A 17,119-nucleotide genomic window follows, 5' to 3' on the forward strand; every position below is an offset into this window, starting at 1 on the left:
TTGATTCTTCTGCTCATGGTGATCTTACGCAATGCAATGAAATGAGGACCAGTTTCAGTTAAAGCTTTCCCCAGTTTTCCAGGGTCAGCAGTGAATAAGCAAGAACTCCTGACTGGAAACAGTCCACTCTCTTGCTGGATCGGCGCCAAAGGGACTGCCAAATATAAACTGCAAAACAACCGAAGCAAAATGCCATTCATTTTTGAAGGCTGTGAGGACATCCCAGCTTTGTGTGATTTATAAACAGTGGATCAAGACTCTCAACCTGCCACATGTGGAAAATTTGATGTTATAGAATGGAATGTAAGTATAAACAGAGGGTGATAGAGACCTGGGGGGGGGGAATTCAGCCTTACAATTATGCATCTGTTCAATGGCACGACGCTGCACATTTTATTTAGATTTATATAGCCTAAGTATCCTTCCATGCTAGCACACTAGGAGCTTTCACTCTAATTCAAAGCCTACAGTATCAGAATACAAATTCCATAACATAATCAAATAGAGTAAAATACTCCATCATAAATCACTGCTGAGGGGGGAAAATAGTAATGAATCATAAAGCAACCTCAGTTAACATTATGTCCTTACATTCTCTCCCCCCCCACCCACCCAAGAAGTTTAGAGAAAAAAGTGATAGCAAAATGAAAGGTGGAAAAAAGAACACTTTCCTGACCTCTTGTGGGTGATGAGCTTAAGCTCTGGGGCTGGAGAAAAAAAGGACCAGCTCCATAAAATGCATAAGCAGCATGCAGTTGCAAAAGCCATTTGATAAATTACAGAAGCGTAACAATTGGTACTTAGCATCAATCTTTTATGGTCCCACCTACTCTCGGATGACTAATGCATCTCCTGCTGGATCCCCCCCCCCCGGTTATTGAAAAGCTTTAAGCAGCTTCAAGGAGAGCCATTTTTAAAACTCCCAGTGAAATATTTCCTTGCCTGAAATTTGGAACCTTTTCCTAGCATAAGTTATTTTATGTCATTTTCAGGGATTCCTAAAATATGTTACTGAAAGACAGCCATGCTCTGCACGGGCAAAGGAAGGAGGAGAGGGGAGGAGAGATGGAGCCAGCCTGCACAAGAGCCCACTGCACTGCAGGGGGTGGCTACAAGATAGAGCTAAATTATACAAGCTCTGCTCTAGGCCCTCTTTCTTTTACAGCAGCATAGGTCTATATGCAGGAGCGAGCTACTGTGGCTCTTCCAGGGGGTCTACTGATTGAGCATTCACCCTGGTTTGCTTGCACAAAACTTACACAGAGGCTACATAATATCTGGTCTTTATTGAGCTTCCCTTCTGATTTGCTTGTGGGACAGCTATATGACTATGAGCATTTATCCTGCATGCATTCTGACTTTCCTGCAGGCTGTTTGCATGTCTTCCTGTTAGTCGCTCATTCATTTCACACTTTTTAAAGGATTTCCAACCTGCAAAAAGTCCCATTTTTTATTTTTTAAAGTGGATTTGTTCCACTAGGTTAACATAGTGTTTTGATTTTTCTTTAAATACATGAACCTTAAGTCCTGGCATGCGACTGAATCACTCCTGCAAAATACTGACAGCCTAGAGGCACCCTTAATCATTGTCTTTTCTTTCTGAATCCCTGAGTATGTTTTAAATGTAGATGAGCACAGCTGGCAATTGTACTAACTACTACCAAGTACATACTAAAATGCTGAAATGCTTCTTCAGAATCAGTGGCTTTCTGTAGCACCCAAAATAGCAGCATGAAGTTGCTTTTTCCTGACAGAAAGGTGGTTTATGAATCGCTTGTGATAAAAGGCCCCAATAATTCTGAAGCACCTTGTTAGTTTTGAAGGTGGAACACCATGAGACTCTTTGCTCTCCAAATGATAGGTACATGTACACATTACAAGAGACACATCAAGTTTCATTCGTGTGTGTGTGTGTGTGTGTGTATCCATCCAGCTGAACAAAGACTAGCCAAAAACTGCAGGTTCGTACTGAAATATACTGGCAGCAAATAAAACAGCCTCTTCACCTCTGACAACATCAGGCTCTTCCAGCTCAGCTCAGTGCTCACTCACTCTCTCTCAAATGAAGATAATGAAATCACATGAACAATACTAGGGTTCAGTGGGGTTGGCTTGCCCCTCTGACTGCGGGTGTCCGGGGCCGTGAGCCATCACCCGGCCATGCATGCTATGTCATCACACCAATGGATGTACTATGTCATCATACCCCCCAGCGTCCATGTGCCGACATCATCACGCCCTCTGGTGTGCTGACATCATTTGTGCACGTAGCTGTGCCACACTTTATAGGTGCCCGGTCCCCTCATTTAAAATGTTGTGGGAGCCAGGGCATTCAGGGCCCCAGGGACTCAGCATCTATGCTATGGTTTTAACCTCTTCTGGGGAGGTTTTGTAGAGAAACATAATGAAAATCAGTAATGTCGGGTGCCAAGCCAAGGGGCCCCAAAATTGTTAAGATCCATAACAGCGAAGATCCATTTGGGGGCACCAAATTTTGGCCTCGCTCAGGATACCATCTTACCCAAGACTTCCAAAGTCTGTCCCTACGCACGTGCCCAGTTACTGATTAGTAGGGCATTGGGAATAGACCTCTGAAGCACAGGCGTTACAAAACCATCTCTGTAGTAACAAATGTATTGTTGCATAGTCAAATAAATATATTTGCACATTTATATATGTGTGTGTGTGTATGTTATTGCACTATATAAAATCTGCAGCAAACAAGTGATGGAGAGAATTGCAAATCCTGAGATTTTCAGGACTTGTCTCTCAAAAGAGGCTTGCAGGACTATCTCTTGCAGAAACTCATACTGTCAAACCATTCAAGACCACACTGGTTAAAAATGGGCTGAGTAGAGGTTAAAGTCATTCAACTGGTAATAAAGCAGCATAATTTCCTAATATACACACAGAAATGCCTACAAGGAGAAAAACAATGTGCAAAAATGTTTCTCTGTACACAGGACAATTAATAAAGATGTAGCCTGCAACACTGAACTTCTTACAATTCTATTTTGTGCTTGTTTACTTGAAGCCCCACTGCATTCAGTGGAGCTCACATCTAGGTAAGGGTACATAGGATTGCACCCTTGCATCATAATCCTATGCATGGGTACTCAGAAGTATGAGTATGCCCCACTGTCTACAATGGGTAAGCACTCATTAGCAAGTGTGCTTAGGACTGCAACCTTGGTACATTCATTGATTTTAGTGAGAAAAAGATTGATCAGCCTATGATATTTAGTGATGGTTGAATGAGAGCTACCACTAATTGCTACCATGAATCCAAACTATGCACACAGAAAAGGACACATGAACATCTCAATAACACTTGAAGTATTCATTTGCATTTTCTTTACACTAGTACAGGAAACCTTACCTCCTAATTGTTTATTTGACAAACTGGAGAGAATCTAGCAATAAATATATTTTAAGCTATCAGTTTTGAAATCAGTAACTGGAATCCATTACATCAACGACAGGAAGTATTAGATATTCTTATTTTAAAAGTCGACACTGTACTCAATATGTTGCCCAGCAACCAACTCTCCAGTAACGAAAGCAGAGACAGGCATTTAATCCTCAGGCATCATCTTGAAATCATGTGTTTCTGTAAAGATTTCTATGCACATCTAGGCACTGCCACAATCACATGGGTATAGTGATTTCTGACAGATCTATACCATGACACATGACAGCACACAAATGTGCATGATTGCTAATATTTTAGTATGAATATCTAAAGCAAAAAATTGAAATTGGCTCTGCAGCATATCAGCGCTGCTATGTATTTAGTTCCTAGCGCCTCATAATCATGCCTTTTTATCTACTGGATACATAAACATTCTGATGTGATCTAGAATATTAAATCCCAAGTAATAGCAATAAACATCTGTTACTTACATTTTTGAATCATCCCATAGTGCACAATAGGGATTCAATGTGCCCTGAAACAAATAACAATCACCCATCAAAATTTGTTCTTTACTGACAGATATAACGAATGGTTATGACCAAATGTACAGAATTTTAAATGGAAAAAAACCTCAACCCTGAATTTTTAAAAAGGAAGATTTGCTTTGCAAAGGCAATCATTTCACAACCCTTGTGAATCAAAGGATCCCATTACCCACCCAGCACCACAGTGTAGGAATGCGGAAGACCAGAATGCTAAGTGAAGCAGCACATGTTCCTTTCTAGTTGAAGAACTCATATGTCAAAGGCTGGTGTTGTCAAACTATTAATGGTCCAATTATATATTGGGCAAACTAGCTACACCCAATCGTGTCCTGAGACCTACAGATGCAATTTGCACATGCTGCAGCATTTATATTTTGCAACTGCTAATTGGTGCTTCCTCTTGTCTCCATAACAGCTCACATTGTAATAAAACATTAATATTTGATTGCAAAACTTAGGTAGATTCTTAAAAATTCCACTCTCTGAAAGATGCTGCCCTTGTGGCACTAAAACAGGTCAAATTCATCACACACGTTTTATTTTATTGCCCATTTTATGCAAAAATATGTAAGTATTTGGCCCCCTTATTGAAGGAGGGGATTTATCGCACTGACTCTTCCAGGGTGTCTTATCTGCTGAACAATTGTAGTAAGGACCTTGTGGAGAATGTGACAAGATTTTTGAGTGACGCTATAAAATTACATCACCATAGGTCCTAAGAGCCATTTTCATACCTCACAATGTCTGGACAGTTTTATCCTAAAGTATCTCCCACTATGTTTCGTTAACTATGTTGTGTTCTGATCCATGTATACGATGCACTTTTTCTATGCAAGGAGATTGATTGATCAATTGCAAAACTCAGCTTTTTAAAAATAATAACAACAAAAAGACTGATGGAAATAGGGGATATCTACTGGCTGGCATGAAATGAGCCTGGTTTGGCTGCTCTCGTTATAAACACTAGCAGAAAAAGTACTTGGGAAGCTGTATGTAAACAACTCCATGAACAGCATTTCGTATTTGGCTGCAGACCAGGTCATTCTGACCTGGATTGCTGAAAAAGTGCAAAAAAGAAGCAGCTTTCCCTTAGATTTTGCTACTTCGCTTTCTTTATTGATTTGGAAACTTTATTCCTGGTGTCCGGAAATTACTGAAAACCTCCTCTTTAAATGCCTGCCTCTGGATCAGCCATCTTATGTCCAAACAGCATAGATAATGAAACAGATCATATACAATCTTTTGTGGCAGTTCCACTCCGGCAAATTCAAGCAGGATATGTACCCTAGCAGGCTGCTGATTAGTTTGAGGTTTCAGCCAGAAATGTGTGTGGGGAGGTCTGTGCTTCAGAGAGGGGCATCAAAGGACAGGGCGATAGTGGTAGTCTCCTGTCTGTGGAGTGTTCTCCTCAGTAAGGTCTGCCTAGCACTGACACTAATGTATTTTTTGGTACCAGGTGAAAACTATTATCTCAGGCATTTTATGGAACATGATGACATGGTTGCTATAGCTTATTCACTGGTACTTTCTAAATAGTTGAGAACATTGTTGTTTTCTTTTACTTTGGAAAGGTTTTTTTTAATCCTACAATGGTCTATGGCTGTTTAAAACTTCTGTTTTACATTTGTCATAAGTCATCTAGAGACTGCTACTATTAAGCAACTAACAAGTTAAATGAATAAATGAATGAATACGTAAATAAATAGTTCCTCTTCCCCCCTCACTTTTCCAGGCTTTTTGTTTTAAATATCAGCCTCCTGGTGCTATATTTGTATATGGTTTTGACAACCGACCATAAGAAGTGTCCTGTAGAGCATGAAATATAGCTTTCTGATTGGACTAATGAAAGATAAATGTAAAATACCATAGTTCATTTCCAGAAAGGCCTCTGAATCCAAATTCCCTCCAGGATGGGCAAAAGAGTATTGCATGAATTAAAAAACAACAACACACAACTGCATCTTGCCCTGGGTAGCATGCATACTGCAATTAGTACTGAAATGGGTCTTCTTATCTCCTAACAGATGGTTGGCATGATCAGTTTTGATTATGGAGATCACCTGTCTGGGGAAAGGTTCTGAATTCAAGCCTGACATCTCTACCGTAGCATGCAAACAAGGATATTCCTGGTTCAAAGCCTGCATCTGTCATGGACTCTCCAGGCTGCACTAGGCAAACTACTGTTATCTCAGCCACAGCAACTTCTGTCTGACTTGAGAGAAAGTCAGGATGTCAAACTAAGCTGGGTTCTCCCTGTTGCGGTAGTCCACACACATTATGTTCCATTTCTGTCTTGATTTTAGCACAGAAATGGCTTTGGCAATATGGTCACCATGATGGATCACCTATGCTGGGAGAAGAACAGGGAAAGGGCCAGCTTGCTTTTGACTCTACCCATGATGGTATCCTTCCATATAGGCTGCCCAGATTAGGTGATGGGTACACTGCCTTATTGTGCTTCCATTCCTTTCTAGAAGTCTGTTTCCAGAAGGTGGTGCTGGTGAACCGCGGTTTAGTATTATGCCTGACATACTACAGAGTTTCCATTCCTCACACTCCTATCTGCCTCTAAAGGGATAGGTATAGCAGAATAGTGACTAGAGTTGTTTCTAGATGTAGAAGATGAACGCTTGGTGCAGAAGTGTAATGTGGCTGATCAGTCCATGACAGTCATCTTTTGATCAAGTCCATAGGTCTGGCAGACAGGTTATGACTAGTATCCTTTCATACTGGGAACCCATCACTCAGGTATTATGTCTGTTATACACAATTCTCACTAAAGTTGCAGTTTTTGAAAAACATCTTAAGTCTCTGACATTCATCTGATCATAGTGATTAAATTAAGCAATAAAGAAATTGTTTAACAAATCATACATTGAATAACATTGAGCTGTTATTCATGTAACATGAGAAAAGAGTAATTGAATAAAGAAAGTCAGGATTTTATTTCTTATTCAGTAATTTAATTAAATAATTAGCCCGTTTAATTGGTGGCATGAACATGAGTGCTTTGTGAGCTGTTAATACAGAACATTCAATGTCTATGGATGAAACAAAATTATCTTCACCTTATTAAGTAGAGTACAAAGTTCAAAGACAAATTGTGCCGAATGAAGACATTTTAATTAGAAAAATTACTATCTATTCTTAAATTCAGGTAAATTATGGCAAAGGAGAAAAAAGAAAATCATTAAGATAGCAAGCGGGGCGGGGGCAAAGATACTGATTAATTACCAATGGCATTTTCAACTAACGTTTTTATCTTCCTCTCCTTTATGCAGCAATAACAACAAAATCCTATTACACAAAGACATAACAAGATCTCAATCTCAGACATTTACATTACGGGTGGGGAACCTGCAGTCCTCCAGATCTTGTTGGACTCCCAACTTCCATCAGCCACAGTCAACATGGCTACTAGGAATGGTGGAAGTTTAGTCCAAGAACACCTGTATAGCCATAGCTCACTTGAGCCCCCCTCCCCAATTTACACAGCCAAGTCCACTGAAGTGGACAATTTCAATCCAGTGATGGTATTTGTGAATCTGTGGAGGGCTTCTGAAAATTCCCTCAACTGAACTGGTGCCTGGATTCAACTAAATACTTCTGCTAGTGGGAGCCAGTGCAAGGCCTCCTGCTAGTGCAATGGAGCCTTCTCCCCATTTCCCCTGCAAATGGCTCCGGGGTATTGGAGAGATACCTAGAACTATATGCTGGGAAAGGGGAGGTTGCTCCATTAGGCAAGCATAAATGCATGCACTGAGGGGATGTTTGTTTTAGCAGTACCCTGAATCCCTCCCTTTGAGTTTTAAGATACCTAGTTTTGCCTCTGAAGTATGAGAAACTATCTTTTTTCATTTCTGAATTTTGTACAAAGCACGGTACATTCTTTTCATAACTTCAGTGCCCTTCAATTCATTTGCATCTTTCCCCATCATCAAATGCTGCAAAAAAGAAGAAAAGTAATCCTGATGTGGCATGTTTCCATCAAGATTTATTTTTGTAGACACATTGTTTCATCAATGCACATGTTATGCGTAGGAACCAAAGATACTGATGCTCTGAAAGCTATGGCAAACTGTGCATGTCCTCCATATCCAGAGACAGTTTTAGAAATTCACCCAGTTACACTGTCATGAGCTGGCAGGACAACAGGGAGGGGGAAGAGGATCCTGGCAAAGGATGTTACCGAGACTGGAACATACCAGGGCAAACTGGGAATGGGAAGGAGAGGTTGGTGTAGGAAGTACTCACAAGGTGATGGTGGATGACCAGGGGATGGGGGTCAGTGCCCAGTGTCTCCATGAACATTGCAGGCTGTGAAGCGAAGCGTAGGAAGCAGGGGGTGGGGTGCTCTGGGAGGCTGAGGCAGGCATGGTCCTACAGCCCAGCTCCCTAGCTGACCAGGTGGGGCTCGCTATCTCTGGGAGGAGGGGTGTGATTCCTCAGCTGGAGTAGGCTTGGAACAGCTGAGGGTCTCGTGCTTCATCAAGCCCAGATGTTGCAATCAACATGCAAAGTACAAAAGGGCAGCAGAGGTGAGGTGCTGGGTCTGCTCAACTGCCCATGCTGATGGACCTCAGTTTGGATGCTCAAGGATCTCTGTGGGACTGCGCTTTGTTTGTACTTTGGACATGTTGATTGATGCTGGACTGGGTACTTGACATACTAACTTGCTCCCAGGTAGGCCAGGGGTTCAGGACAGAAACGCAGGGCAGAGTGAACCAAAGAAACAATAAAGGAATGGAATGGGGAAAATACTCTCAACGCAGTCCGTGATGTTGCTCTGTTGCTATTCCCCATCCTTACCTTTAGATATTATTCTGCTAGTGTTAGATGTTTTCCAAGTTAAAAACAGATTTTCATTTATTAACATTTCAGCAGAGGCGTGGTTTGTATGTTCATAAATTCATGTTCATGAGTAAAGTGTTATGCAAAGGGCATGATTGCTGGTTTCACATCACATGTTGCCCCGGTAATTCATGATGAAGAAAAAGTGTGTGTGTGGGGGTGCACACACACATGTAAGAGACAGAAGAATGGGGCATCACAATTCCACGACCACATCTTAGCTTGTAATGTTGATCAACCTGTCTCATGTGATTACCAAACTTCATAAATTGAGGAAAGTGTAGAATGGTTTTGGGGGAAGCAGCAACTATGCTGCTAAGGTAACATATGAACAAGCTCACAGAGAGCAAACCAACAAATGTGGAATATTCAAAGAGTGTTGTAGTATCACTTGAGAAAAGACCCCAATAAAGTTCAACGCATTGAGTCCTAGAGATGTCAGTGCTTCGAGACTCCATTAAAGATGGTATTTCTTACATAGATTCTGGCAGATATTAGGCAATGATTCCTGAATGGATTGACTTTGCCTATATGAAGTCTCTCACCCCTTTACTATTGAGTTCACTCAAGGGACTGAATCCGACCTGCTGTCTGAAGAAAAAGGAGATTTTGGATTCAAACAGAGCCAAAAGAAAACGACACCTCTTCCAGGATGTTATTGACAAGACTATTGCTTTCCTGCCTTGTCAGCACTTCCTGGCCCTGTGTTAATATGGTAGTCATTAATATCCTGTTACAGAAAGGTAGACAAAGCCAAATGACAATCAATGCCCTGCATTTTCTGCTGCCAGAATCAAGCTAATAAACATTTTAAAGAACTGGCAAGAGGCAAACGCTATGTCAGTAGATTACTGAAAAGAACAATAAAATAAACAAGCTGAAAAAAGGTTTCTAAAAATGGCTTTCAAAGACGTTCGTTTAACCTTCCCATGGCCTTGATGCTATTGGCCATTTTTTAATTACTTATATGGAGTTTATCTGTTGATTCCTACACTGATACAGTTTAGTGACACTATTTTGATTCTTTCTTCTTATCTCAACATGGTGACCAAAGTCACTACAACCTTTTCCACATGCTGCCCCATTCCCCTTTGTTTGCAGTTAACCCTTACAGTCCAATCCACTAACTGCTTTTAAGGCAAAGCTACAGATAGGGGAGAAACTTAAACAAATTTGCACTACCTAATTTACACTTTACATAGCAGTATGAGAGCCAAAACATAGCTATCCTTCAAAATTTGCACTTCCCTGAATTTTACAGTGGAGCTCTCCAGCTTGGGAATGTGTACAAAAATGCATACAGTGGTACCTCTGGTTAAGAACTGGATTCGTTCCGGAGGTCCGTTCTTAACCTGAGGTACCACTTTAGCTAATAGGGGCCTCTCACTGCCACCGCCATGCGATTTCTGTTCTCATCCTGAGGTAAAGTTCTTAACCCGAGGTACTACTTCCGGGTTAGCGTAGTCTGTAACCTGAAGCATTTGTAACCCAAGGTACCACTGTATACTGAATGCAGATTCACATATTCTTAGGCACAACCCAACCAAAGTTAAGCTCTTCTAAGTCTCATTGTTTTCAGTGGGACAGTTTAGGTAAAGGGACCCCTGACCATTAGGTCCAGTCGTGACCGACTCTGGGGTTGCGGTGCACGTCACGCTTTATCGGCCGAGGGAGCTGGCATACAGCTTCCGGGTCATGTGGCCAGCATGACGAAGCCGCTTCTGGTGAACCAGAGCAGCGCACGGAAACGCCATTTACCTTCCTGCCGGAGCGGTACCTATTTATCTACTTGCACTTTGATGTGCTTTCGAACTGCTAGGTTGGCAGGAGCTGGGACCGAGCAACGGGAGCTCACCCCATCACGGGGATTCGAACTGCTGACCTTCTGATCGGCAAGTCCTAGGCTTTGTGATTTAATCCACAGTGCCACCTGCGTCCCAGTTTAGCATGTGGTTAAATCTCTCCTATTGAATTCAATCAAATCTAAAAGTGCTTAATATCGGTTGGGTTGTGCATGTAACTTTTTAAATTAGCTATGGCTAATGAGCCCATATGGATACAATTTAAACCAAAAAGAAAGATGCCTTCCTGTAGGATTTCCCTAAATATTTTTTCAAAATATATATTGAGCCTTTTTTGGACCTTTTTTTTAGGTTCAACATATAGCTTCCTAGACTCTGTTCTTTGTACTACATATATTAGTTTCTAGAACTAGTATGCTTTTCAGGTATAAAAGCTGCTTCTGTATGTCACGAAATCTCAACTTTTTAAGTAACTTGCATCTAGATGCGTGTCTGTCAGTCATGCATATGCATTTCTGTGATTTGCTATGGGAAGAGAATCCCAGAGTGGCAAAACTGTGAAATGCAATCATCACATGATTGTCTACAGATGGTTTGCAATTAAATTTCACATCCATGGTATTTAGATGTAAAGTGACCACAAATAAACTGATAAATGGATCATAATAAGAACTCAAATTCTTATTTTTAACAACGAAGTCCTTATCCCTTAGTGAGGACTTCTGGTATCAGAAGACTTGGAGCTTTGTAAGTTTAACTGCAAAGCCACAATCTGGTGTGCTGCTTTTGAGCTGAGAAGCAATCTGTATTGAAGCAGTCCCTACTGTATAGCTAGAAAAACTCTAGCTATGCAGATTTCCCTTGATTTCCCTCATGCCTACTGGATGTGAGAAGGTCAGAATGGTTCTCTAACAATGAACGTATCTTAGATGTTGAGCACCAACACAATCTAGGCTCAACCTGCGATGATACTCTAACTGATGGAGCGCTCCAGACTGACAAACCAGCCAACTATCTTTCTGAACTCTTGGTCTGAAAGCAGTTCATAGCATTCATGCTGGCATGCTTAAATGCCATCCCTTCAGTAGTCCTGTAGGGAAGATACACAAACACTCACTCCCACACATGAAGTTGCCCCAGAGACTCTGGAGAGGTCAAGTAGGCGACCCATATCCTCCTGCACTGCTCCTTTTACATGACTTGCATAAAACCTTTATGGAACATTTCTTATTAGAGCTGCCAGGATGATTAGATGTATTTTATGTCCTTCAACTCCTCTTCAAACCATGTATCCATCAGTGTGGCCTACCTACAGCAAATAAATCCCACCAGGATCTGATCCCAGCCACTCTGTAATTTCCCTTCTTGGAGTTTATTTTCTCTTTGTGTGTGTGTTTTTTTATCTACCTTATTTTATTTCATTCCAGATTTTGCTATTATACACAGCTGGATAATGTGTTTTATGTGTTTCCTATTTTGATTCTTTGGTACTAGTCATTGAACACAACAATAAAGATTTTATTTGACGCGAGAGTCATTCAGCTAGTGGCCTGAAATATGTGGGATGCAGATTCCCACTGGCATTGCTGGGTAGATGGTAAAACATATTCTGTATTGCACAATATATTGAGTATACTACATTAGGCACTATAGTACAGTGAATAAGAAAATTGCTTTGAATGCTTTGACTTCACATGCTCATCTGCATTGGATCTATGTCTGTAGTTACTGATATAGTAAGGAGGCCTATCTGTAACTGAAATTTGTGAATGCTTCTAGCAGTTTTTTGTGTTCAGAATTCTGTTAAGAAAGTCCTGTCAAAGATGTTTGTTTACTACACTATACAAATGTGAGAATGTGTAAAGTATTCAGCAAGGCTCTCAGATGTATACATTTCTGAACATGAAAAGAAATCTGCCTGCATATAGGAAAAGGGATTTTTGGACCTCTCAGCAAGCTTAGGCTCTACACTGGAAATCAAGTTGGAAGCTTCCTCAAGTTTTAAAAGCACAAAATAAATAATACATGGGGCCAGTTAGGTCCTTATCAGGCAATGACCCAATTCCCATTGAAAAGGAGGAGAGTGCACCTCTTCTCTTTTGCATCTAATGCAGGGCCGTCTTTATCACATGCAGGGCCATCTTTAGCATATGCGCCACCAGGGTGCAAAGATCCACCCCAAAATTTAAAATTGTTGAGCTTATTTTGGGAGGGTGGAAGCCAAAGTTGTTGACCATTTTTAAACAATGACAGAGTGGAAAAAACTGCTTTTCTTTCCTGACTCGTCGGGAAAATTTGACGCTATGGAGTAGCAGAGCAACAGAGGAGGGGGGCAGGGAATTTCGCTCCATTGATTTTTACTGCCACCAATCAAGAGAGACCAGTATACAGTAGGTATACATTTGGTGCCCCCCAGAATTCAGCGCCCGGGTGCCCTGCACCCCTTACACCCCTGGGTAAAGACGGCCCTGATCACATGTGACATGAGCATTCCATATGGAGGCGTGCATGCATGGGGGCCCAGTCCAAAGGATTATTCTCCCTCAAAACTTAAAAGTTTGTGGGGAAAGTATCTATCTTACTAAGTTTACTTGAGTATAGTCTTGTGGGTGGAGTGTGTGCATAACATGTTACATTATGCGTGTTGTGGAAAGGGGCATGCACCAACCCTGGGAATTTGTCTTGCCAATTTCAGTGATTCCATGCATAAGGGTAGGTACTTTGTGGCTCCATCAACCAAACTAGTGCAGCCAATAGAGATAATGAGAGTTGTAGCCCAATACCATCTGTAGGGTGGCTATAAGAATACCAACCCTGCCATACACCAGCTGAAAAAGCTATGAGAAAGGTAATCATCTTCCTACCTCAAAATCACATGATACTTTGATGATGTCTAACCACCCAATATCAATATATATCACATTATACAGTTGAAGCCAAGGATTCACACAAATCCTTACAAAGTCAAATATATACATTGAAATGTTAGTATGGTTTAGCAGTAGAACATAGCCTAGGGAAATCAAATGCTCAAACAAGGTAGTTTCTATTTACTTGCAATTGAATTAAACTCTGCTGCTTTAGAAGGTAAAGGTAAAGGACCCCTGACAGTTAAGTCCAGTCACAAACGACTCTGGGGTTGTGGCGCTCGTCTCGCTTAACTGGCTGAGGGAGACAGTGTTTGTCTGCAGACAGATTTTCCAGGTCATTTGGCAAGCATGACTAAGCCGCTTCTGGTGAAACCAGAGCAGGGCACGGAAACTCTGTTTACCTTTCCGCCGGAGCAGTACCTATTTATCTACTTGCACTTTGATGTGCTTTTGAACTGCTAGGTTGGCAGGAGCTGGGACTGAGCAACAGGCTCTCACCCTGTCACGGGGATTAGAACCACCAACCCTCCGATCGGCAAGCCCAAGGCTCAGTGGTTTACACCACAGCGCCACCCGCGTCCCCTTTAGGGACACACAATTAACTCAGGAAATCGTGAGATCTGTGCAATGGATCTAGTTTTAATATAGGGGTGGCTGCTCTATTATATCAAGGATGTGGCTATTCTCTGACCCTCCAGATATTGTTGGACTCCTAACTTTCACCAGCCCAAGGCAGCATAGACAATGGTTAAGGATGGTGGGAGTTATAGCCCACCAACATCTGGGAGACAAAAGGTTAACAACACCTTATGGGACTGCAGTAAGGCAAAACATTGATTTCAGTATGAATTAAAGTTGCAATATAAAAGCAGCAACTCCAACAAAAGGGGAAAAAAAAGATAAATCTAATGGGTTGATTAAGAATTTGACAAAACAGTTATTTCAATACATTCTTTGTTTTTTTATAAAAGAGTATAAATAATGAGTTGTATAATAATAATGAACATTCACTACATCAATACTTACATTAGCCAAATGAGCTAACTCTATCTCTAGAAAGGAATCGGATGTTTTGGGCTCAGGCCTTATGGTCACCACAATGATTTTGGAATTTACAACTGTATAATTTCTGAAAAAGAACAGTTAAAAAACACAACATTTATTAAAACCTCAATATGATGCAATCAAGCAAAGAGAGAATATGACTAGATGAGAATTTAAATTAATATCCCTACATGCCATTTATTGAAAATACAATTCCCCCTGTTCTTAGACCTGGTGAAGAATTAAAGAAAGCCCTCGTGCTGATCCAAGAGCCATTCCTTAAGTATGATTCATTGATTAAAGAGACAGATTGACAACACAAACCTTCAGGCAGGTCTTTAAATGGCTGTAAATTCATTTATCTCAAGGTGAACTCAGTAGGCTTGTTTTACACAAAACAAAACATATTTCTTGCAAAGTTCTGGCCTGGCTGTTTTGCTGACTGCTAACTGAAAAAGTTAAGATGGATGACAGCAATGAGTTTCCTCAGAATCAATTTTTCTGATCTATAACCAGAGAGACTTAAAACCCATTTCATTCCATATATGAATGAACAACGAGATTGTTCGGAAGATACCCAAGGGTTTCAATTCACAGATCACTTACGCTGGTGAGGCCCCATTGTTTTCCTCTGGGATTCTCATTTATGAGGCCAGGAGGAGTTGACCTCATGCCCACCAAAATCATGTGGACAGTTTATATCAGTTTCTCGGTCCTCAGATTGGTCCCCCAGGTGACAATCATCAAACTACTTCCACCAAAACAGCCTCATTTGTTTTAAAGGTATTCTTGCGTAAAATGTATTTTGATGACAGCAGCCTTAATAAGCTGTCCTGTTTTAAAGAAGCATTGCCTCACATTTTGGCCCTCTGCCATTTTCTTTCCAGTTGATTCTGAAGCGGCAGAAGCTACTCAGGGTCACCACTTCAGATATCAGTGGTGAATGGTGGGGGCAACAAGTATTGCCGTTGTGGGATGCAAGCTTACAAACCCCCCCCAAAAAACCATCTCCAAAGAAAAATGTAATGTAATGGGTTCAATCCAGATCTGCTCTTCCACGAACAAAAGGGTTCAGATCCAGTGGGTGGGGATGGTAAGAGAGGGAACTGGCAAATAATGCTTCCTTTTCCTTCTGTCTTTGGAGAATACATTTAGTAGAATTCCACGCTAATTATTTTGATACAGATGGTACTGGAATTTTTCTTATCTGGATTTTGGTGTTCTAAACCACCCAACCATTATGTTAGCAATTTGCCATTGTTTCATTACTTATTTCTGAATGTGGTGCAAAGAACTGTTTTACAGCTTTCGGCCCTCTCCCGTTTGTTCCCCCCCTCCCCTTACACTGCCAGCGCATACCTGAAAATTGAGAAACAATGGGGGGGGGGAAGCATTTTTATGTGGCTGCATATATATAGTTGTACAGTCCCTTTGTGGAGTGTTTGCCTAATGCACAGAAGCGCATACATGGATGCCAGTTTCATTTATTTATTTATTTTGCAGAGTTTCATCAATGTAAAAGTGAGTAAATGTAAGAAGAGGGAGAGAAATTGCAAACAGAACTGTTCATGGTTTGATTCTAGAAGCAACATTAGAAACTCTCGGAAGTACTCTTACTATGTTACCCATGTGAAGGCTCAATGAGGGAAAAGGGGATTTTTGGCTTAAGCCTTTGGCCCTGAGCCCCAGATGACACGTGGGTTGCCCTGGTGTCTGTGCCTTACAATGGACATTTAAGACAGGGGGAGCCTACTCAGATACACTCACCTACTCCTAACTAAAGTACCCTGTTTTCTGTGCTGGTTATTTCAAAAATTAGCACAGCATTTCCCACAAAACTTATTACAATGCAGTGTATATCATGATATACTGCATGTCTGAAAGCAGTACATACATCAATTATCAGTACCTGCAGGGTGATGGGGTACAGTTATCCCCTTCATCTCCTGTTTATATTTTCATGCAAAGTCCAAAATTCCTTTATTCATGGCTGTATAAGTTTGTATAGTAGCACTGAAACATTCATCTGTCCTATATTTTACTAAACCTTTAAAAGGAGACTGGAATGTGCAGCTCCTACTTAAACCATCAGTTGGACCGATGATGTTTCCTACTTTGGCAACATTCACAGATTAATTACCCCCACTCCCCCCCCCAATATCAATCTGACAAATATTTAGCAAATCCCTTCGCCAGCTGGAAAATTTTCTGTTATGTCTGAGATGGATAAAAGATGCAGGAGAAATTGGGGTTTAAGATGCAAAGCTAAACAGAAGGGGGAAAACCCATTTTGAAGAAAGTGGTAAAATCTTACAAAAATGAACAATAATAACAATAATAAATACAGCAACTCAGTCCAGAGACTCATTGCGGGGGTAGGTGCTCTTTGGAGCTTCCTGCCCTTCAAGATCTTCTCCATTCATTTTAGTCAAAGAGGGACAGCATATGCCATGTTATGTTAATAGAATGAATGACATGCTGCAGCATTTGGCTTTTGCTTTTCTCTTTTAAAAGCCCTTATATTTCCAGTTCACATTTCTGCTACCGTGCAATGAAGCACTCCTACTGCATGTACTTATTGCAGACAATCAA

At 41.0% G+C, this 17,119-nt stretch overlaps 1 protein-coding gene across 4 annotated transcripts in view; it reads right to left on the reverse strand.

Annotated features, from left to right (window-relative positions):
• ADGRB3 (adhesion G protein-coupled receptor B3) overlaps positions 1-17,119 on the reverse strand; it is a 452,998-nt gene that overhangs the window by 193,052 nt on the left and 242,827 nt on the right. For all 4 annotated transcript variants that reach the window (XM_081905943.1, XM_081905944.1, XM_081905942.1 and 1 more), the window contains 2 exons: positions 14,510-14,612; positions 3,904-3,947 (listed from right to left, as the gene is read on the reverse strand). In XM_081905943.1, the coding sequence (XP_081762069.1) occupies positions 3,904-3,947; positions 14,510-14,612 (147 nt within the window). The remainder of the gene's footprint in view (positions 1-3,903; positions 3,948-14,509; positions 14,613-17,119) is intronic.

The sequence above is a fragment of the Podarcis melisellensis genome, assembly GCF_964234715.1.
Source record: "Podarcis melisellensis genome assembly, chromosome: 3".
Classification (NCBI taxonomy): domain Eukaryota; kingdom Metazoa; phylum Chordata; class Lepidosauria; order Squamata; family Lacertidae; genus Podarcis; species Podarcis melisellensis.